This window comes from Melanerpes formicivorus, unplaced genomic scaffold (assembly GCF_026170545.1).
Source record: "Melanerpes formicivorus ecotype bairdi unplaced genomic scaffold, bMelFor1.0.p_v2 SCAF_22, whole genome shotgun sequence".
Lineage (NCBI taxonomy): Eukaryota > Metazoa > Chordata > Aves > Piciformes > Picidae > Melanerpes > Melanerpes formicivorus.
In genome coordinates, this window is record NW_027142374.1 from 5269550 (window position 1) to 5293277 (window position 23728).

The 23728-nt window shown below is 46.7% G+C and overlaps 1 protein-coding gene and 1 long non-coding RNA gene across 8 annotated transcripts in view; one reads left to right on the plus strand and one right to left on the minus strand.

The window, feature by feature from the left end:
• Nucleotides 1–17836, plus strand: part of ARHGEF9 (Cdc42 guanine nucleotide exchange factor 9) — a 239128-nt gene extending 221292 nt beyond the window's left edge. For 6 of the 7 annotated variants that reach the window (XM_068151950.1, XM_068151952.1, XM_068151956.1 and 3 more), the window contains 3 exons: nucleotides 1088–1331; nucleotides 1980–2048; nucleotides 13785–17836. In XM_068151950.1, coding sequence (XP_068008051.1) covers nucleotides 1088–1331; nucleotides 1980–2048; nucleotides 13785–13966 — 495 coding nt within the window. In that variant the 3' untranslated portion in view covers nucleotides 13967–17836. The remainder of the gene's footprint in view (nucleotides 1–1087; nucleotides 1332–1979; nucleotides 2049–13784) is intronic. The other variant, XM_068151951.1, reaches the window with a different exon arrangement.
• On the minus strand, nucleotides 1323–8203 carry LOC137447943 (uncharacterized). Its single transcript, XR_010988949.1, has 3 exons — nucleotides 7867–8203; nucleotides 7512–7747; nucleotides 1323–1900 (listed from the first exon to the last, which is right to left on the minus strand). It is a non-coding gene; the product is annotated as an uncharacterized lncRNA (long non-coding RNA).
• Nucleotides 17837–23728: the final 5892 nt, after the last annotated feature.

The following is a 23728-nucleotide window of genomic DNA, read 5'->3' on the forward strand; positions in this document are numbered from 1 at the left end:
ACCTCCGGGCAACCTGGGCCAGGTTCTCACCACCATCAGCATAGAAAATTTCTCCCTTCTCTCCAGTATGAATCTCCCTCTTTTAGTTTAAACTGTCACCCTTTGCTCTGTCACAACATTCCCTGATAAAGAATCCTTCCCCATCATTCTGACAGCCCCTTGAATTCTTAAAAGGCCACCAGAAGGTCTTCCTGGAGCTTTCTCTTCTGCAGGCTGAACAACCCCACCTCTCAGCCTGGCCTCACAGCAGAGAGTTTCCAGCCCTCCTGACATTGCTGTGGCCTTCTCTGCCACTATTCCAACATTTCCATGACTCTGTAGTGGTGAGGACTCCAGAGCTGGCCCCAGCACTGCAGGTGGGGTCTCAGCAGAGGGGCAGGATCCCCTCCCTCCACCTGTGGCCCCTTGACATCTGATCAACTTACAGAGGAGGTGTGGATGAGCAGGTTTGGCTGTAAAGGTTATAGACATCAAAGAGAGAAAAAGGGAAAAAATAATCTGGCTTAGGGTTAAAGCCAGGGTCAGGCTGTAATGGGGCAGAGATAGGTTGGGAGTTCTTTGAACTGAGAATCTGGCTGATTTGCTGACTACTGAGTTGTGTATGAATGGGAAATGGGCTCCAAGGAGAAGGGGCAGAGACCATCTCACTGAACTCTGAGAACATGTTTGGCAAGCTGAGACCTGCACTGCCCAGTCTGCTTTTCCCTACATGCCCAACCTCATTGCTCAGAATTATGCTTCCCCACAGCTTTGTTTGCAGGCTGGTGGCCTGTGTTTTCCACTTGTCCTATGGAACAGAACTTCCCATCGTGGAAAACGGTGGAAGTGTCACCTAGTCAAAGGTGTTTCTTCATGCCTATAAGCAAAATCTGGCAGCTTGAGGATGTGTATTTTTGTTCTTTTACTAAATAAATAGGGTTATTTATTTAGTCAACCACAAATGTATTCACAGCAGGTGAGGCTTGAAGAATCTGACCAGGTTTCACCATTCCTTGTGGTTTTTTTTTCAGCCCTCCCATGATTTCCCTGCTGTGTTCAGCCTCTATAAGTATCTTACAACCAACCCATCTCTCTTTCCTCTCTGTAGGATCTGATAAGAAGAGATATTCTGTATTACAAGGGTCGCATAGACATGGATAAATATGAAGTGGTGGATATAGAAGATGGGAGAGATGATGACTTCAATGTCAGCATGAAGAATGCCTTCAAACTTCATAACAAGGAGACTGAGGAAATGCACTTATTCTTTGCCAAGAAACTGGAGGAGAAGCTTCGATGGCTTAGAGCTTTCAGAGAAGAAAGGAAGATGGTAAAAGAAGATGAAAAGATAGGTGAGAAATAAGAAATGAATCTGAAAGGTGGTTGTTGGCAATGCCTCATTTAGCCCCACTGTTGGAGAAGCCTGTTGAATTTTTTGTAGTAAGATCAGCTTTGTTCAGAAGTCCTTGGTTGCTCTCACAGTCATAAATAGGGCTTTTCCTAGTTAAGTTAATGGTATATTTGGTGTTTCATAAAGGAATTTTGCCCATAGCTTCAAGGCTGGCCTCCCTGGGCATGTGGGAGAAGGAATTTTGTGGCCATCTGACTTCAGAGTCTCCTGGCTGCATGACTTCTGTTCCGGTGAAGGGTCAGAAGACAAGGAAGTCAGTAACTTACCAGCCATGCCCTTCCTTCAGCACCAGCTTATAAATGGCTGTAACCAACATCAGCTCAGGCTGTTGCTGAGCTGTGGAGCACTGGGCAGATTCATGGGAGTGTATAAATGATGATGGGTCTCACTTGCTTTCCATGCAGCCCCTGCACGAGTCACGTTATAAAGGCTTTCCACTCAGATCCCCGCCTGAATGCGCAGATGCTTTGCCGCTTAGGGCTTAAGAGTGCAGAATAGTTGTCCCTCTCCCTAAAAAAAAACAACAAAAAGACAAAAGAAGCTTTGTAAGCAACCTTCTGAATTGTGTTTGCCATGTTCCCTTTTCCAGGCTTTGAAATATCAGAGAATCAAAAGCGACAAGCGGCAATGACAGTAAAGAAAGTCAGTAAGCAAAAAGGTAACCGGCAACACGCACTGTGCCTGGTGATGTGAGGGTGGAGCGGGCTGGGCTGAGTCCTGCTGGGTTAGGGACCAGCATCTCCCTTCAACTTCCCCCTCCCCTTTTCTCTTTCTTCTCTCTTTTTATATAAAATACCGTTTGTGCTTTGTATCTTTCTTAATGTATCTGTGGGCCAAATTAATCTCTGGTCTGATGTGACTGAAAGCCAGTGGGAGTTGCACCAGAGATGAATTTGATCTCGTTGTCTCCAGTCTGATGTCCAGAAGCTGTCCCTGGGGGCAGAAATCTTATCTCAGACGTTTATCTCAGGCTGCAATGGGAGTGAGTGCGGAGATGTGTAGGGGTTCTGCTAATTCCCAAAGTCTCCCATTAGCAAAGAAGGGGAAAGTGGCTAAAATCCTGGAGATGGTGAGGGATCATCTCCCCCTTTCCTCCTTTTGGAAAGGGGACACTCATGTTTCCTGGGGCTACCTGTAACTTTTTAAGGACAGCACAGTAGCATCAGCTCTAGGGAATAAAGCATCTTAGTAAAGACATTAAATCTCCCTGATGTCAGATTGATTTCCCCACCCAGGCAGGCTACAGCCAACTAATAAATGCCATGTGAGATATTACAGAGTCTCCACTGGCCAAGCAGCCAGCATTAATTATCTCTGGCAATCACTCTTGCAGCTACAGGTTTTGAAACACTAACCCCAGAGGGAAATTCAGAGAGGATATTTCTCAAGTTTTCCAAAGCTTCACAAAGTCGTAGACATATCGATTCGTTACCAAAGTACCATGGCACCACCATGCCTCTAAATGGGTCTGGAGAGGACTCAACATTCATAGGCTCTAGTCAGCTGCAGGCAGATCCATCCCAGCTCTGCCTTGGGTTGTGTTTTGCAGAAGTTGAAGAGCTCTTTGCTTTCTGCCTCACCTGTTTGTTGTCTACTGGCTTTGCTGGTCCAGTAGTGGTTTGCTAGGCCGACTGTGAACTCCTTGGTTTGCTGTGTCTCTCCATTGTCATTAGTCTTTTCCTCTCTACTAACTTCCTATGTTGTCTACTGAGATGTTCTCTAAAAACTCTCCTGGCCAGATTTTCTAACCTTAAAGTATGAATCTGAACACCCCAAAAAAAGGACCCAGGGATGTGTAATCATACACAATGTCCATGCAGGTCAGGTGGTAGTGGACCCTCTCATGAGCTCAGTTTTGCAGGCCCATCCCTCACCACTGGCATGCTTGTCCCAGCACGGAACCAACCATGGAGATGATGACAAATGTCAGAAGATCTCACTTGCATGATGGCCATGACAAAACCAGTTTAAATTATTTTTTTACTGTTAATTATATTATTAATTAATTATGGTACTAGTTAATTAATAATTGTACTGTTCAGTCATTTAGTGACCCCTCAAAGGTGCCTGAGCATGCCTATGAGCATTCCCACTTAACTCACTGGACTTGCATCCTGACAAATCCAACATGCCCAACCAGACTGGTTTCTCATGCAGCAATTGCTCTCTTGGTTTCTCTCTTTCTCTCTCTTTCTCTTGGAGATGAAAAAGGAGAGGTTATTATCTCTGATTTCTTTGGCTATAAAATTAATTAGTTCCCTAAACACCAGTCAGCATTTCTTTGAGGAAGAACGAGCTTGGTGGTTCTGTTTATGGGCTGAAGTGCTCCAGTCAGAGAGAAGCTCAGGCAGACCCCCAGCAACAAGTGAAGGGAGGGCTGGTTGGTTTTAAGACATGAGAAGTCTGCAAAGCAATAAAGAGGGTCATTAAATTAGTAGCTCTTTTTCTGTTGTCCTGTGCTGTGGTAATCATAGCCCTGACTCAGATTAATTAAATTAAGTACCAGTACTAAAAGTTTTGCTGAAAGCTCTGTGGTTTGTCTTGTGCCCAAGACCCCAAGACAGGTATGGGGCTGCTGGAGCAGGGAGCTGGTGGCATTGCTCAGAAGAGGGAGGGATGACAAAATCTCTGAGAGCTGGCTTGTAGTGACTGATTCCTCAAATCCTGCCACTTTACACATACTGCCAATAGTTTCTTTGCCAAAGGTCCTGGCAGGCAGTGTTGCTGAGGCTGAGGTGCAGCCCTTGGGGCTGGTAGCAGTGAAGCCTTTAGGAGAAGGAGTGTTTACTCATGTAAACTGATGGGCTTTGCAGGACAGGTCTTGGTAGCTACAGAAGGGCTTGATGGCTCAACAGCCTGACCCAACATGCTGATGCTTCTGTGTCATGGATGCCTATTACAGACTCGTTTCTAGATTATCTCAGCACATCCCTCCACCTCTTGAATGGGAAGCCATGGTAATTTGCCTGTCACTGAATACTTAAGGATGAGAGGAAAGCCACAAAGGAGGTGAAATGGAAAATGCAATCAGCTTTGTTAGAGGTGAAGCAGAAAAACATTTTTCAGCTAGCATGGAGTGCTGCGTGCTTCACACACTGCTGTAGCACACACCTCCCCAAAGGTCTGCTGTGGAGCTGGCCTGTGCTGGCTAGTGTGTAAACTACAGCTCACTGCATGAGGCAGCAGCAGGAGAATCTTAGAATTGTTTTGGTTGGAAGAGACCTTTAAGGTCATCAAGTTCAACCATTAACCCAGCACTGCCAGGGCACCACTAAACCATGGCCCTCAGCACCACATCTACAGAGTTTTTCATTCCTTACAGGGAATGGGGACTCCAGCAGGTGATTGATTGATTAAAGCCAGAGAGCAGGAGGAGACAAATAGGAGTCAATTTAATAGTGAGAGTTGTTGAACAGTCTGATTTACAGGTGCAATCCTTTCTACATGTATCTGTATCCACTGCAGTAATTCAGGGGAAGGTGGTGATTCACTGTGGGAGCCACATCCCAACCTCAGATCTTCAGGTTTTCCAATAGAAGTTCAGCCTTAATTTCCTTATGATAGAATCACAGAACCTTTTTGGTTGGAAGAGACCTATAAGGTCATCAAGTCCAACCACTAACCCAGCACTGCCAGGTCACCACTAAACCGTGTCCCTCAGCACCACATCTCCACAGCTTTGAAAGCTCTCCAGGGATGGGGACTCCACCACTGCACTGGGCAGCCTGGGGAAGAAATTGTTCCTTGTGTCCTTTAACCTTCCCTGATGTAACTTGAGGCAGTTTCCTCTTGTCCTGTCACTTGTTCCTTGCTCCACCCTCCTTTTAAGGAGTTGTAGAGAGTGACAAGGAAAGAGGAAACCTTAAAACTCTGGGGTTTTAACTAATAGAAATTTTATCCAGGAGGACACAACTCTTGGTCCTTTGAGGAGTTTTTGATCCCAAAATGCAGGTCCCCCATGGGGCCCAAGTCAGTCCCCTCTGGAAGCAGCCTCCTCCCAACATTCAGGTCATGCTCACATGCAGTGCCAAGTTTCCTTCCAAATCCATTTAATGATGCACAAGGTCAGATTTCAGCTGTATATTGGGATTTGCACTACTTATTGGATTGGGCAAAACATAATGGTATTAGACCAGGGCTTCTTGAAGTCCATTAGACATAAAGGAAACAGGGAGTGTTGGCTCTGCACCTCACCACCAGCTAAAGGACTGTTTGTTGTTGGTTTTTTTTCTTTTCTCAATGATTGTTCAAGATTTTTTGCTCTTGGTTATTGCCCTTTAGCTTCTTCCAACGTCAGTGTGGTAACTGGGAATAGAATTCAGTGTGGTGTCTCCTAGAAATAGTAAAGCAACAGAGAGATCTATTTGTCTGGACTTACAAAAACAACAAAAAGCCCCAGCAGCCCTTTTTTAAGCTACAGCCAGTCAAGTGTGCAGCTTCTCTGCTGATGAGTTCAGGTACCACTGAGGACCTTCACTGCCTGCACCGGCACTGCAGCACCAAGCTGTGCTTCCAGAATTCTGCTCCTTCTAGACTAAAACAGTGGAAATGAGCCTAAAATTCCCTTGGAAATGGATCTCCTGTGGGTTTCCAGCCTTAGGATTATCCAGGCTGCTTTCTCCATTTCAAGCATCTGAAAACAAAAGGCTCCTCGAGTGCCTTGATCCACCAAGTACTTTTAATCTCCCCTCCAAGGGTTAGTGTCTGCAGCTTTTAGAAACGTTCAGTTACTTATTCCCAGCTTTGTGCACATCTGTCCCCATGCAGGACACCTGCAGAGATTTTTGTTCACATTCCCAGAAGCTGTCAGCCAAGGGTGTCAGGGGGATTAGAGGTCTCGTTGCCCCGTAAGGAGACCCCATTCTTAAAGCACTGCTTCCCACTTATTGTCTCCATTTTGGAGAATGGAATGTCTGTTCTGATTTAAAGAAGTGACCTTAGTGTGAGTTGGGAGGGTGTTCCACCCCAGGAGAGTCCTTCAGGCCCATGCTATAAGCCTCCTTTAGGCAATTCTTTCTGTCCTATATATATTCTCCTCTGCACTGTGCCACAGCTTCACCAAAGCAGATGCCCTCAGCCCAGACAATTCCTTAGCCTGGTGGCCTGGGACTTGTGGGAAGGAGAAAAACACATTCCATCCCCATCACCCCTAGCCCTGAGCTTAGAAAGATGTTGTCATTAAATGTGCCCAGAAATACTCAGCTGTGAAGACCCAGAAGGGGTTAAGTCCCTAGCCTGCACAAACTGCTTTGGCCTGCAGTAAAGCACCCTCTGAATCACTGAGCTTTCCTGCTAATTTCTGCCTTTCTGATCACTTGAGCTCACCGTGAACTGTCATCAAACCCTGACCAAATGCCCAACAGCTTTTCACTGGCTTCTCACACTTCTGCATTTCAAACTCTCCCCCAGCCAGCCTGCAGAGCAAAAGGAGATGATGGCACCTTAGCATTCTCCTGCTGGCTCCATCCAGCTGGCAAGGATAGGCCTTATCAGGTACCAGCAGCTCTGGCTACCTCCTGTGGTTCTCTTCTGTCTCATCTGTTTCATTGCTAACAAGATTGATGTGGCCCTGACATGCTTCCCCATCCTACTCACAGGTGTAGGCTTAGCCTCCAGGGGATTGAAGGAGCTTGAGCAACAGGTAGAGTAACCATCAAAGCAAAGAGGAGCATTTGCATTTTCAGATAATCAGGGTCACTTCCCTTTTCTCTCAGAGCTCTGTAGGTGAAAGAATTGAGTTAATCATGCCTTTGGTGGGATTTCCCCACAGATTTGGAGAAACCATGAGCTTAGCCCATTGCTTGTAGAAAACAGACCCCACGCCACACCTCCAAAACACAGGTGCCTGTCTGCAGCTTACTCAAGCACTTCATGCTTTGGGTCCACAAACACCAGCCTCATTGATGATGATGTATAGTTAGATGGCTCCTCACTCACAGCATTTGTTACCCAGCTGGAGTCAACAGGATCATCTGAGAGCTGGTCAGATGTCCAAGCTAAGGAAATCAGGAATACACTCACAGCTAGGAAAGCTCTAAAGATGGTACTGGTGAGTCAGCAATGTGTGCATGCTTTGGAGCAAATTCTCCAGGGGAGTTTTGTGGTGAGATGTGATACTGACCTCTGGGGCTTTCTGTTGGCTGGATGTTGACATCAGTGTCATGTTGAGATTCCAACTGAACCAAGTCTGTCCGCCCAGGCTCTCCTGCTCTTTCAGTTTGGTGAGGTCTTATAGGTGAGGGGCAGTGTTGCTACCCAGAAGAGGCAGAGTTGCAGGGCAGTGATGGATGAGCTGATCAATGGAGGTGACAGAAAGATCTTTGCTGTCAGCATGCAGAGCACTGGAGGAGAGGGGGGCTGTGTAAACACGAGATGGGATAAATTAGTTTTCACCTGGCTTTGACTGATAAAGCCCTAGTATCATTTATTCCATCTTGCCTCACTTAGCTTTTGCTTCTCACATGAGGAATCATTACCTTAATGTCTTGTCTAATGATATCAGGTTGCAGCAACAGACTTGATAGAGTCAAGAAGGTCATTTCCTCAGTATCTGTGGGTGCTGTGGTTGGTTGTGGAATAGCCAGGACAAAAGACGACTGGTTTCCTTTGTTGCACTTCTTAAGCTGCAGTCAACTCTTTTCCCTCCCTCTTCCTCCAAAACAGAGGAGCTAGTGTATAGGGAAGAGAGCTAAGGCATGTTTTCCTAGCAGAACCATCCCTGCTAATACCCACCTCTGCTAGACCCATGAGTGAAGTCCCTGGCTGGGTAAAGAGCTGTGGCTGACACACACTTAAATTCCTCTTCAGCATGACAAAATGTCAGTCGGGTAGCTTAGTGTGGAAGCACAATCTGATGAAGTCAAGAGCTGCTCTGGACTGCCTTCAGAGGCAGATATTGCCTGCTCACAGGTGCCATCCATTGTTCTGGCCATAAAAAGTCAATCTGCAATGAGGGAGCTGAACACAGGTCGTAGAATCATAGAAGGCTGGTGGGTGGAAGGGACCCTGAGTGGGAGCTCAGACCCAGCATAGTTTGCCAACTCTAAACCAAGTAAGCAGTAGTGAAGTGCTTTGAGATCCTCTGTGGAAATGTGCTGAAGAAAGGCAAAGGGCTGGACCCATCAGCCATCGCTGCTTCCAATTAACTTGTTGCTACTGTAGGAGTAATTAACCATACAGCAATTAGTGGTCTTGAGGTATGTTCCTTGATGTGCATGGGTTACCATATTCAGGGGGAAATGGAATTAAAGAGATTTTGGAGTGTGGCTCCTGAAAGAGAGAATCATAGACCTCCAAGATCATTGAGTCCAATCATCAACCTAACACCCCTATGGCCATTAAACCAGGTCCCAGAGTGCCATGTTCATAGGTTTCTTGAACCCCTCCAGGAATGGTGACCTCACCACCTCCCTGGGCAGCCTGTTCCAATGCCTGACCAGCATGGTCTGAAGCATCTTGTGGAGCATGAGTCACCTCCTCTGCAGCTCCCTACTGGGGACAAGAGGTGGTGATGGCATTGTGAGTGGAGGTGAGGGTGACTCCACCACCTCCCTGGGCAACCTATTCCAATTACAAGCATTGGATGGAAGTTGGCTCTGCTTTTATTCAGATCAGAGAGAGAGAGGAGCACAGCACTTCATCCTTTGCTACCAGCAGCGTCCACTCAACCAGCAGAAAAAAGCAGATGTTGGTATGTTATTGTCTCCCACTCAACTCTGGCTAATGAACAGCACAGTATCTAGACAGCTAGGTAGAAGAAAAGCCTATGAAACAGCTCCTGATCAAAGCAGAAGTGATCTTAGAGGTTGAGGATGGAGTAAACAGCTCATAAGGCACGTTTCCATGGTTATACTTAGGCAGATCTGGGTGTATTGTGTGTGTTTTGTATGAACAGACGTTGAGGTGTAGTGTCGATGTCCCTGTCCTGCTATATTCCAGCGGGGTCTGTCTGCATGTCCATGTGGCCTGTGAGTTAACAGCATGCTGCCAAATCTTCCAAGTGCTACTGAAGTCGTGTTGTAACCTCAAAGAGAAGGATCTGGGCAAAAAAAAAACCAACAAAACAAACCAGAACTAGGGAGAAAAAAAAAAAAAAAAAAAAAGAGGTAGCTTTAAATCTTTTTAATTGTCTTCTTCTGAGCTGAGAAATCTGAAAGATTCTGAGTGACGTTGCCTGGTGCTAAAAACAGCCCTGATTTCATGTGACAGCGCAGCATCCCTCTTTAACCAGATCTGTCTAGCCAAATTATAAACCCTGCAGTTTTCTTCTTCTCATTCCAAGAAGATTTCCACCACCCCCACCCTGCCCAGCGCTCTCGCTCTGCAGCTGCAGCTTTTGGATGCTGCTCCGGTGCAGAATTCTGCATGAGCCAGCAGAAGGAGCTCCAAGTCTGGTCATGGGCGTGCGCCTTGGCAAGGCAGCCTCTAGAAATCATTACTCACCTATCGATTCCTTCCCTTTGCATGTGGAATTGTGTTGGCCAAGCAGCCCAAAATTATGCTGGAGAAGGGCTTTGCTCATTTCTTGCTGTTGAGTTGCAGCGGAGTTACGGCTTTGCATCTGAAAAACATCCCTCAAGAGACAATTCTGCACCGTGGGTTCTGCTGAGGAGCAAACCACCTCAGGGTAGGACAGAAAAACACCGACCTGTCATGCTTTTTCTCAGGGCTTGAAGATCATAGAATGGTAGGGGTTGGAAGGGACTTCTGGAGATGACCTAGTCCAACCCCCACACTAAAGCAGATTCACCCAGATCAGATTGCATAGGAACATGTCCAGGTGGGTTTTGAAGGTCTCCACAGAAGGAGACTCCACAACAAGATGTGCAGATTAGGTGAATCTACCCTCACCACCCCACCCCAATTCTTATGTTCTACCTTGTTAAATATAAAAATGAACCATTCTTGGGGCACCTCAAGCTATTGCCAAGAGCTGTATCAGAGTTTCACAAGGAAAATGTGGTTTCTGGAATTAGCACTGACTTGCCAGAGCACCAATAGGGTTTTTCTTTGCATGCCCATAAGCCCACACTGATTCTGCATGCCACTGGAGAGTTGATTGTTCAGCCCATGGAGATTGTTGGATAAATATGCAAAACTTCAGCTGCTTGTTGATTGTAGAACCAGCCAGGAGCTTCTGATGTTCATCCAGCTTAGATATTAAAGCCAAGAGCCTCGATCCTCGAGCAGATCCACACATTTGTGATTACAGGCCACAACTGGAGAGTATGGGTCTGAACTTCTTCATGGAGGTCATGGCAGTGTGTGCATGGGGTTTTTCCAAGTAAAAACAGACATTTTTCAGGAGTTTGGACCAAAAGAGATTATTATGGGAAAGAACTGAATGTGGTTTGCTAGTGATCTGGCCAGGGGAGTCTGCCTTTTTGTCTTTTGGAGAAGATAGACTGTGGATCACATTCTTTGCATTGGAACGCCATCAATGTCAGTGGACTTCAGCCAGACTGCCCTTTCTCTGCTGCTTCAGCCTTCCAAGAGCATTTTGCTGATCAAGGAGATCTCAGAATTTCTGTGTCACAATTAAAATACATCAGTTAACCTTCTATGGATTTAGAGACAATAAAGAGCCCAGCAGACTCACGGCTGAGTGCTGCTCTGCAACCAAAGGATGCAGAAGGCATTGTCCATGTCATTAGTGCAACGTGGGTTTAAGGTCTTCCACAGCTAGACACAATCTTTGTAGATCCCTTTAGATTCACAGCTCTTTCTTGTTGTATAACATGAATTTGTAATCTCAGTGGCACAAGGTCTATTTGCCTTTGAAGTAATTCCTGGTCCTTTGGGTCATTAGAAGAGCCAAACCACCTGCCAGGCAGAAGAAGATAAATTTCCTAGCTCAAGCCATGCAAAGGACCTATACCATATCCTAACCTCCCCACAGATCCTAGAATTCCTCACCAATCTCTGCTGGGAAAAGTAGTCAAGGCAATGGAGGCTGGTGGCCTCCAGGAGAACATCTACACTCTTGTATGGGTTCAGGGCTAGAGTGTGCCCTCCACAGCAGACTCTGCAGATGGTCCCACTGCCCACATGTTGACCTGACTTCCAACAAGGTTGACAGTGATAGAAGAAGGGATGAAAGAGGCAGGAGAAAGATGAGCTCAAGCTCATGCTTTACACTTACTTATAGGATATCACTGGCTTAAGCTATGTAGTGTAGTAAATTCAAATTGACAGGTGGGGTCTGCCAACAAGGATGGTACAGAGATTGTCTCAGGTACTTCTGTGGTGAGCTGACCCTGTCCAGGTTTGACCCCAGAACAGTGAGGGCTCTGTGCCCATACTGTGCTGTGCAGGCTTTTCTTGGGAGACAGGAGCTTGGAAAGGACAGAACAGAAAACCTGTGGATGAGTAACTCAGTCCAGCAAGCAGAGACATCTCTAGGTTGTTCCTTTCAAATAAGTTTCAGATATTAACTGTGATGACTTTGTTAAAGGTTAATCAGTGTGAATCAGAGTGGGTTTTGTCCACCGTAAAGGTCTTGGTTACTCCCTACAGTGGACAGAGAGGTGCATGACTCAATGCTGTTGGCTGTAAAGAAGGAGAAAACAGACATAGTTCAGATGATATCTTCATTTGGTCTGAACCTTGTGAGGATTTCCAACTGGTAAATTCCATAGCAAGGGGAAGCGAATCAATTCTCCTTCCTACTGCCTTAAGCTTTGTATCTAAAAGAGGTCCCAAAATACAACGTGGCAACGTCCCAGAGTTGTCTGATGAGCTCTGTGAGTGCACTTGTGAGGCTTTTCCCCTTTGTCTGTAAGTACCCAAGTGTCTGCAGCCTTCCTGTGCCTGGGCTGGCCCATGCTGGTCCCACCAAGCATGTGTTTGTGTGTGGGTAGGAACCTCTAACTGAATGCAAAGAGTCACATTTCTTGTGCAGACGTTGCTGTGGTACCTGGGTGCTAATCACCATATTTTGCCTTCTCTAGCACCTTCCCAGCCGAGGATCTCAAAGTGTTTTACAAACATTAATTAATTTAGCTTCACAACCCTCCTGTGAGGTAGGTGGGTGATGCCATCCCGCTTTCCAGATGAGGACACTGATCTACTTGGGTAGAGTCTACCTGGGGAGGCAATGGCCTCGAGATGGCCCTTGCGAAGCCTACCACCCATCACCCGGCCGGGGCTGCCCTCCCCGCAGAAGGAAGAGCAGTTCTGCCTGCAGCAGAGGGGATCCAGAGATGGCCAGAGCTTACAGCAACCTGCTCCTCTCTCCTTCTGCCCTTCTCTGCAGTGGTGGTTTCCAGCTGATCATGCTGACCTGAGGCTGGAGGAGGGGTTATCCCTCAGCAGTGGTGGTGTGGGGAAGGACATGCAGAAGTAGATCTATTGCTGTTCCCTGTAGTGTACGCTTTGGTGGTGATGCTTCCATCCACCAACAGCCACCTTTGCTCCACCATCCATAGGTCCCAACTTGTTGAAGACCTCCTTTTCCATGGGAAGGTTGTAAGGACAGCATCCCCTCACCCCATTCCTGCACAAGAGCTGTGCCTCACCTGTGTGGGAATGCAACATGTAGAACCTCAAAGTGTAATCTTGCCAGTCCATCCATTGCTACTAGTTTGGATTGTGCAGAATCAACATTTTCTGCCCTTTTTTTTATTTTTCTGGCTGAAACCAGGCTGGTAAATTCAAAACAAACCCTATGGAAAAGTCCTACAGAGATAATCACAAGTTGCCCTTTGTGCAGGTAGAACAGGTCCCTACAGCGTAGCATGTTCTCCAAAGCAGCTCTGCTCCGTTCTGGTGCAAGAACCGAAGCCAAGTGGTCCTTCAAGCTGGTTGCTGGGGCATGCTGGGCCTAAGTCTACTGGGAGGGAGGATGAAAAGGAGCTTGGAAGCAGGAAGTGATACATTTGCAAGCAGGCTGAACAGTGCAGATGCCTTCATCTGAACAGATCAATAATGCATGTGGCCTGTCCATGTATGTGCCTCCTTAGGTCCCACAGGACTTTTCCATGAGGGCAGGCAAAACTCTGCCAATGTAAAAGTAATGGATCTTCTCCAGATCTTCACCTGGAGGTTAAGTGTAGGTAGCTGTGAGCTGAGTTGAGGCAGCGGCCGCTTTCCTCTGTAGAGTCACCATCTCTAGCACATCCCCGTGGTGTTGGGGACCCTGGTTGTCAAGCAAAGAAGAGTCACAGAACCACAGAAAGGTTTAGGTTGGAAGGGACCTTAGAGACCATCTACTCCTACCTCCCTGCCATGGGCAGGGATGTCTCTCAACCAGACTTGGTTGCTCAAGGCCTCATCCAGCCCGGCCTTGAACACCTCCAGGGAGGGGGCAGCATGACGATAGCATGACGAAGAAAGACTATTGACCCAATTGCACTCTGACTGATCTGTTTCTTTTTCCCCCCAATCATCGATGCAGGTGTGAGCTACTCCAAGTCGGTTCCTCCAGCCTACCCACCACCCCAGGATCCATTAAATCAGGGACAATACATGGTGACAGATGGCATATCCCAGTCCCAGGTCTTCGAGTTCACCGAACCCAGACGCAGCCAGGCACCATTCTGGCAAAACTTCAGCAGGTTAACACCATTCAAAAAATAATACCTAGAGAGATGGAGAATTTTAACTTAAAAGAACTAAAACTTTAAAAAAAAGGAGAAAAAAAAAACAAAAAAAAGGAAAAAAAAAATAAAAAGAAATAAAATTATATTTATAGATGGACCTTTTTTCGGAGAAGCACTGTTGCAACTAAATATATATACATATATATATACACACACACAGGTTACAAATAATAATGTATATACATATATGTATATATATATAGAAGGACCAAAAACCTTTTTTTGTTGTTTTTGGGAAGCAAACTGCTACTAGATACTAGGAAGCACCAATGATTTCTAACCATCTGACCTGGTTTCTTTTCTTCCATTGGTTGGATATTGTGGTGTGTTTTTTTTTTGGTTTGGGTTTTGTTTGGTTGGTTGTGTTGGGGTTTTTGTGGCTGTTAGTCGGTTGGTTTGTTTTTATTCTTTCTTTCTTTTCGTCTTCATTGCCATCTCAAGTCGTCACCGGCATCCCAGAATGTTTTCCTGGCTTGTGTGAATTCATCATCCAAGTTCCTCATGGACTATGTTGGTGTATATTTTGTTTGGTTTTATTTATGGGGGGGGTGTGTGGGGGGGTGTTGTTTGTATTTTGGAGTGCCAGGAGCTCTCCGCTCCCTCTCGCTCCCTCTCCGTCCCTTCCTTGGTTGTCCCCAGAGTCACCATTTCAGTGAAGAGCATCTCTCCCCCGTCCTGCATTCTCTGGTCTGACTCGTGCCTGTCTGGATGTGCTCCCTCGTGCCCATGCTCTGCTGCGCAGTATTTCTCTGGCTTTAACTGTTTTGTTGAGGTGAAACCAAGCAGTAAAGGGCTTTCAGCTCCCTAGGAAGTTAGGGATGGGGTTTCCTCAGTTAATGATTTGCTTTTGGGTTTGTTTGTTTCTTTAAGCACTCTTTTTCTCAATTCAGTGTGATCTCTTCACACTCAGAGCAAGACTGAGAAAAGACCACCAGGGGCTTTTACTTCTTTTGCTTTTAGCTTCATTTTTTGGGGATGGGGTGGGTGTTGCCTTTGAGTTCTTTTCATTTGAAGCTGAGACACTGAAAAGCCCACCCCTATCTTTGTTGTCCACACAAAGATAAAAGCTTCCAAACCAATGGCTCCACACCCTCTGGCTCCATTCCAGCTCCAGGAAAATTGGCTATGAGGCTCCTGCAAATGGCCAGTTTTCTTCCTTCAGGAACTAAGGTCCCATCCTCTTGGCCACACTCCCACCTGCACAGTCCTGTGTTAATGAACCACTGAGTGCCATTTACAGGCACAATTATCTGAATAGTGAGGACCGTGACAGCTCTCCCTGTCTGCTCTACTCTGTCACATAGAGGGTCCCTGGTCTGACTTGGACAGTGACCTGCTGAGCAGAACAGGCACTGCTGTCAGTGACTTGGTAGCAGAAGGGTTATTGCCCAATTAATTGGAATGATTTCCCTGACATTTAATGCACCTGAGCTGCAGAGGAGTTGAGAAGTGCCCTTTAGTAAAGATATAGATGTGACCTGAGATGTTGAGCTGTCTGACCAGGCTTAAGTGACCTGATCTGAATCAGGGATCAGTTTAACCTCAGCAGCATCTGCAGAGGTGTATGGCTGTCAGGGTGCTCTGGAGCCATCAGCCCAAGGCTCCAGGTCTCTTTCTCTCTCTTTTTCTCCCTCCGGAGATTCACAGCTCCAATTTCAAAGCCACTTCCTACAATTTAACTTCAAGTACCTTTGTTTGCAAGCTGAAAAGCTTCTATTTAAGCTCATAAAACAAATTATTGTGCTCTAGGATGTTGGTTTTTTGTATCCTAGGGCAAATGAGGCAGTTTAACCAGGTTTAGAAGATGAACTTTAAAACTCACAGAGCTGTTCTGTAGGCTCCTTTGACAACATGTCATGAAGTGATTGATGATTGCATTTATCATCTTCTTCTGAATCTGGCAGCAGGAAGATCCATCTTTGGTTGGGTTTTTTCCTCCCCTAAGAAAACCAACAGGAAGAGCAGAGAGTGTGATTTCAGTATTTCCTTGGAGTCTGTTTCATTTCAGGGCATATCACAAGGCACTGGCTGTATAATTTTTGTTGTTGTTGGGTTTTTTTTTGTTAAGTACAAAATGAATCTCAGCAATTTTAATTTATTTTTTTAGTCATCTAGAAAGTCTGACTGAGCTGCACAGCCAGCTCAGGGGTTTGGAGGGGAAGAGAAATCCCCTCTGTGACAGGCAGTGGCGAACCGCCGCCGATCCCAGATAGGAAGCAGATTTCTGGCAGGGATGATTTTTTGTTGGTGAGCTTTTTGCATCTTTGCATTTTTTTTTCTGGTCAGATTTTAATGTGGAGTAGGATCTTGTTTCTGGGTGTTTAGAGAAGGGAGCAAGCTGGGTTCTCAGAAATGAATGGAAATGTTTTCCTGTCTCTGAATGGCTGGAGAGATGCAAAGAGGGAGAGAGAGAAAGAGAGAGATGTTACAAAGTGTTGTCAACATAATGAAAATTTCACTTATTCCTTTGCCTTTTTAATTGCTTAGGGAAGAGAAAAAAAAAAAGCAAGCAAGTAACAAGCACATTAGTTAAGCCTGTTCATTTACTGTTTTGTGCCTCAGAGAGTGAGCCTGAGACATCCATAATTTTTATGAGAAGATGCTTCCTAAATATTCAGCACTAGGAAAAAAAGCAACACCACCGCCACACCATTATTTGCATCATAAATCAAGACTTGGCTGGATCTGACAAGGCCACTTGTTGGACTCGCAGCTTCTCTCTTAAAAAAGGAAAGCCAAAAACCAAGCTAGCATTGCTCGTGCTCGCCGGGGCTGGGCGGCAGGCAAAGCAGATGCAGGCGTTTGATCCAGAGGGAAGAGGGGCTTGGCTCTCGGGCAGTGGCCTTCAAGAAAGCTCTTCCCCTTCCCTAATTTGCCGAGGTGCCGCAAGAGATGGAGCATTTGTCACAAAAGAAGAACCAGCACTGGGTCCCACTTTTCCTACCTGCTGTGGCTTTCCCAGTGGGGAGCAGGGCTGGGCTGCTCGCCTCCCACGTCTGGAAGCGCTGGGAGCAGCGTGGACGCAGTTCAGACCGTGGGGGGGGGAGGTCTTAACTGAGCATCTGATGCAGACTTTGATTTCAATGCCAGCCAGGAGGACCCCTCTGACCATTCCATATGCAGAAACAGGAGAGCTGTCGCCAACTTGACGTGTTTACGGCATTTCTCTGGCTGAATCTCCCTCCCTCTCTATTTAACAAGCAGAAAGACCCTCCTCCCTAGGTAAATGACATGCATCCCCTCCCCCTCCTTTGACCTAGACACTAGAACAGAGGATCTAAATTCAAGACTTTTTGCCTCCCCACCCTCTCCAAAAGAAAAACAAAACAAAAAAAAAAGGAACAAAAAAAAAAAGCTCAACCAAGACCCAACCTAGGTGCATCTTTACCAGTTGTAAATAGAAAAGGATACAAACAACAACAACAAACAACAACAACAACAACAAAAAAAATGACATAGAGAAATATATTTGAAATCTGTTTCAGTTGCTGGGCAGTCCCCAGGCTGTCCACTGCAATGTTATTGCTAGTCCACTGTGGTGCTTTGGGTTTCTGGTTTTGTTCTCTTTATGCTCTGGTCATCTTTTCATTGCAGCTACATTTCAGGGAACATGTATATTTAGTAGCTATATTGTAAGTTCTGCATGGCATCACCAAGCTTATGTTTGGGTTTGTTTTTTTTTTTTTCCTTAAGAAGAAAACAAAAAAAAAAAAACAAAACAAAATATAAAAAACAAAAACACAAACAAACTGAAGAAGAAGAAATCTGTAGGAGGTTTTTCCAGGCGCTTATGACGACAGGGACTTGTAGCAAGAGAGAATTTAACGAAAAACAAACAAACAAACAAGAGATGTTTTTAAAAATTCTAGTTTGAAGCCAAATACTGATATTTTAGTGCTTTTGGGGTTTTAACAGTAAGAGAAAAAACCAAAAAAAAGACAAAAAAAAAAATACAATACAAAGAGAGAGATTTTGGTAACCCAGCTCTGATCCGCACTTGCCAGTTTTATGAGTTCTGTTTCTATCGGACCGTTTGACCCTGTCAAACAAGTGTCAAAGTCGTGTGTATAAAAAACAAACCAACAGCAAACAAACTACAACAGAAAAAGTGGTTAAAAAAAAAAAAACAAAGTTAAAAAAAAAACACAAAAAAAAAAAAGAAAAGAAGTGTTGTAAAAGACACTGAGCCTTATGAAAATATTTATGGAATTAAATAAAAAGAAGTGAAAAGGCATCCGAAGGCATTTTAAATCATTTTCTCCCCCTCGCTCTTCTCCCAGAGGCTGAGCACGCGTGGCTGCCAGCCCCACCAAGACAGTGGTGGGCAGCCAAGATACTGGCTTTGGCCTGGAGTTGGTCCCCTCCCCACCACGCCTCACCTGGTGCCCTCCATCTGAACTGAGTGCAATGATTTAATGAGTCGCTGGAGGTTCAACGCTGACAGAATCAGAGCCACAGAATCGCTTTGGTCGGAAAAGGCCTCTAAGATCAGTGAGCCCAACCCACTACCCAATACCATTGAACCACGTCCCCAGGTGCCATGACCACACGTTTCTTGAACATCTCCAGGAATGGTGGCTCCCTGGGCAGCCTGGTCCAGTGCCTGACCACTCTTGCAGCAATGAAATAATAGTTCCTAATATCCAATCCAAACGTCCCCTGATGCAACTTGAGGCCGTTTCATTCTATCACTTTTATGTGGGAGAACAGACCAATCCTCATCTAGCTCCAGCCTCCTTCCAGGGCATTGTAGAGAGACAGGTCCCCCTTCAGGCTGAACAACCCTGGTTTGCTCAGCTGCTCCTTACCAGATCTGTTCTCCAGACCCTTTACCAGCTTCCTTGCCCTTCTCTGGACACAATGGAGCCCCTGAGGGGCCTGAAACTGAATCCAGGATTTGAGGTGCAGCCTCAGTAGTGCCCAGTACAAGGCACTCTGCCCCAAGCCCGGAGGGTTCATTTGGTTTCCATGACCCAAGTGCAGGACCCAGCACTTGGCCTTGTTAAACCTCATACAACTGACCTTGAGTCATTGATCCAGCCTGGCCAGGTTCTTCTGCAGAGCCTTCCTGCTTTTGAGCAGTTCAAATGCTGCCTTACAAGTCTGCTGTGAAACATGGCTTTAAAATGCTTTCTGTCACTGACCTCTGCTTAGCTCCTGCCCAAACATCCAGACCACCAAATTCTCCAGCCACATCTAATCACGAACCCATGGTGAGCATGTGAAAGTAGAGCAGGGGGTGGGTTTGGAGGGGAGGGAGCCTGGTCCCAGCCTGTGCTGCCGCAGAGGGCTGCACCACAGGAGCTGTGCAGGTTCCTGCCTGGGTTTTCCCTTGGTGTGCAGGGAGCAGGTGCCCACAGGGAGGAGGAACTGGGTGCTTGACCCCCAAAAGGCAATGTGCCTGCTCCACAAACCCAGTGGCATTTCACAGGTAAGAGAGTTGAGTCCTCTAGAGATCCCAGAAATAGGGTTATAACCAAACTGGAGTTAACACATCATCCAGCCCTGGCTGGTGGTGGCTGGGGTGATGCCTGGTGTCATGTGGAGATACACAGAGGGATGTGTACCAAGTGCTATAAGCAATTGTGGCCAAGAAGCTCATTTTTTCAGGAAGGTCACTGACAGCTTTATGCTCTTCCCTGCCTGCTGGGGTGAGCGAGGGCCAGTCTGCTGACACATGGACTGACCACATCTTAACCCAGCTGTGTTGGGAAACCAGTCAGACAAGGAACTAAAAACCCACAAAGCCCAAGCAGCTCTGCTCTGGGGAAAAAAGAGAGGACCAAGGCAGCCCTGCAGGCACAAAGGCTTCTGCAGGGCCAGAGTTTGAGCAGGTTGAGGAGCAGGCGCCAGCATTCCAGCTTTACATCTGCCTACTGCTTCAGCAATACCTCAAGCCATGCTTGGGTCTCTTGCTTACATTACTGCTTGCCATGAAGAGGATGTTGGTGCCACACCGAGGTTCAAGTGATCCTGGGGCTCTTGTAGCACACAACTGAAGTCACACAGGATTGGCACAGCATCATTCCATCACACTGCTGGGGAGAGCAGACCCAAAGTTCTAGGTCCATACATAACCGCCCCTTGAAGGACGCCTCTCCTACCCACATCAGCATCACTTGCAGGCCAAAAAAAGTTGTTTGCCAGGATTTTGCATAACCAAGCAGGGTGGTGGTCAGGAGGAGCATTGCCCAAGATGTGAACTGTACCAAAAAAACCCACACCTGACAAAGGGAATGGGGAGGAAACCCAACCAGGCAGTGTGTGTCCTGGGAGCATAAGCACCAGCAAAGCTTACACAGAAGCAATGAGCAACCTTCATGACCTGCAACATGCTCGCAGCCCTGGCTGCTTTCCTGTCACACTCACCATGGCTGGGCATGTCCCAGCAGCCTGTAGTCAACTTCTGTGTGGCACTTAATGACAAGATGCCTTCATTTTTAGCTTTCTCCAGCTACACAGCATTCAGCCAGGTGCTAGCAACTTTGGTTGCATAAGCCAGAAACAAAACCAAAGAGACCCAGTTTAAAATTCATAGAACCATGGAATGGGTGGGAAGGGACCTTTAAATGTCACCTAGTCCACTCCTCCCTTCAGTCAGCAGGAACAGCTGCAACTAGAGCAGGTTGCTCAGAGCCACAAACACCTGACCTGCAATGGTGTCAGGGATGGGGCATCTCCCACCTCTCTGGGCAGGGTCTCACCATTTTCACCTAAAAAATTTCCTTTCTTGTGTCTAGGCTGAGTCTCCCTCTTTTAGTTCAAACTGTCACCCCTTGTTCTGTCACAACAGGGCCTGCTGAAAAGTCTGTGCACAGCCTTCTGATCAGCACCCCTGTGCCCTTCTTTTTTCCAGGTTGAACACCCTTAACTCTCTCAGCCTGTCATCACAGCAGAGATCCCATCATTGCTGTGGTGCTGTCTGGCTCCACTCCAACAGGTCCCTGTCTCTGCTGTGCTGAGGACTCCAGAGCTGGCCCCAGCACTCAGTTTCTTGCTTGGGATTCATTAGTCCATTTTTCCAGCTAATGGACCAAACCAACTCTCAAGTTAGCAGTAAGTGCACACCATCATGGATGTGCCCAGCTAACCCCTGAGCTCTTGATTCAGAACTTCCCTGAAACATATCCCAAGTCCTCTCTTTTCTACCAAAGCCTTTATTACTTACATGCAACGCTGAGAGTTCAGTCCTCAGAAGGAATGGTGGTGAGCAGGGAAATGACCATCTCCATGAGTTCAGCCCGCTGTGGTGGTCTGTCAGGCTCCTTCGGCTGCCTGCCTGGTCACCAAGCTGGGGCTCAGGGCACCTTGCCTCCACAGGCAAAATCAGACCCCAGGTCTTGTAGGGAACTGCAATGAATTGAATAAAGCTTTTAGGCCGAGATGTTTGTGCCATGGCAGGAACATCCTGTGAAGGCCTCCGTATGTCAAAGCCATGTCTGCCTGCTCCATGTGCGTCTCCATGGCATTGCAGGACAGATTTTGCTTTTTAGGGACTCAAATTTTTGTTCTGCCTAATGGCACTGGGATTACAGATCCAAATCTACCCAACACCACATTCTCCTCTTGTTCTGCAGCTAAGCAGCAGCAGCAGGTCTCACACTACATCTGGTAGCAGGTCAGTGTCCTCCAGAGCACGTGATGCCCCATCTGTGCCGGGGTTAGGAGGAGCAAACTGGAGTTACATGTCATGGGTGGTGCAGTGGGAATAACTGGCATTTCCAAGAGCACTCCTGAGCAGTGTCCACTGAGGGGGTTCAGAATCCTTTTCTAAGAAGGACACTAGCTGCTTCCTGCAAGCAGGGTCTCCCCTCAACTCTGGGTCCAGATGGTTAAGCTGTGTGTGTTTGGCTAAATCTCTTTCCTTTCCCATGGCAAAGCAATACCTGGTATTCCTTAAATGCTTTTAATGTTCACATCCTTTTTTTTTTCCAGCTCTCTCCAGGCAAAGCACATCCTGGTGAAGATGTGCACCTTCTCCTTTCAGAGCCACAGTCAGCTGTTACCTCTAGGAAGGTCTCTGGGCACAGCCCTTTCCACTGGCCAGGCATCACCAACATCCCCCAAAATGTTTTCCCATTCCAACCCCCTTCTCCCCACCCCAAGGGCCCATTTCCAAATGCTCTTCCAGCACCTCTCTGTGGACACACCTGCCAAAGCTAATCTGGTGGCACATTCCTTGTCTGAGGCACATAGAGCACTTTTCTTGTCAGTTACAGCAGCAACTAAGAAATCTCCACTCCAGAAACACCACAGGGGTTTAATCATGGAATAGAATATTAGAATCACAGAATTGGTTGGAAAAGACCTCTAAGCTCATCAAGTCCAACCTTCTACCTAGCACCTCCGTGACTGAGCCTAATATTTCATTTAGGAGACCAGCTATAAAAGTTTAACCCTTGCAAGGAATGTTTGCCTCATAAAGAAAACATCAGTGCTTGAGGAAGGTCTCTGGTCTTGGAATAATTTGGGTTTGGTTGGAAAAGACTTCTAAGATCATTGAGTCCAACCACTGACCTACCACCACCATGGCCACTAACTCATGTCCCCAAGTGTCACGTTTCTTGAACACCTCCAGGGATGGTGACTCCACCACTGCACTGGGCAGCCTGTTCTAGTGTCTGGGGCATCTTGTGGAGCATGAGCCACCTCCTCTGTAGCTCCCACCACTGGTAATCTCATTGTGAGTGGAGATGAGGGCTGCACACAAAGGACTTTGTTCATGCCCTGTCACAGCTAGAACCAGCTTGTCCCTATCACACAGCAGGAGGGGAACAGCCACGTTTTGCCCAGGATCTAGGGTCTTCCAAAATAAACCTTGGTATTAAAGTAGTGTTTCAATAACCTCTGAGAATCCATCTCCAAGAGACTTGGTGGTGTCTTGCTGGCTGGTCCCAGTGGAAGTTAACTTTGGAAAAGAACTTTTATTCTCTTGCTTCCCCATCTGGAGCAGCACTCAGAGGATGTGTTGGTTTATTTGCTTCTCTTTCTAGCTGGTGTGTGTGTGTGTTGGTTTATTTGCTTCTCTTTCTAGGTAGATGTGAGGCTTTTATTCCTGAAGCAGACACCTGGAGGCTGTGGACGTGTGAATCCACACCTCTGCTGGTTCCAAGGACATGAGGAAGCAGGTGACCTTTGCCCACAGCACCATTTGCTCTGGGTGGTGATGACAAACAAGTAACAGCCATCAACCCACCCAGCAGGACCAGGGTTCCCCTCACTTCTACAATGCCCATCCTGAGCCCTCTTTGAATCAGGGTTTTTTCCCTAGAACTGTGTAACCAAGGTTTGAAAAACACCACAAATCCTGTTCCTGATGTGGTGTCAACTGGAACAACCCCAGTGCCTACCACAGGCTTTTGCAGGTGTAACTGACAGCTGGTCTTGGGGAGGTGGTGGAGTCATTGTCCCTGGAGGTGTTTATGAAACGTGAAGATGGCACTTCAGGACATGGTTTAATGGCCATGGTGGTCTTAGGATTATGGTTGGACTTGATCATCTTAGAAGTCTTTTCCAACCAAAACACTTCTATGCTTCTGTGGTCTTGATCCAAGGGTTTAGTGCCTGGGCTGATCCAGAGAGGAAACACTTGGAAATAGCTGAGGTGAGCCACTGGCATCTCTTCCTCCTAGGGACAGTGAGTTTTAAGGCAGGTTTTATACAGGCTGGGTGGAAACTACATCCCATAGACTGCAGCACACTGCAGAAGGGTAAGGAGAGCAGCAGGTCTAAGCCAAGA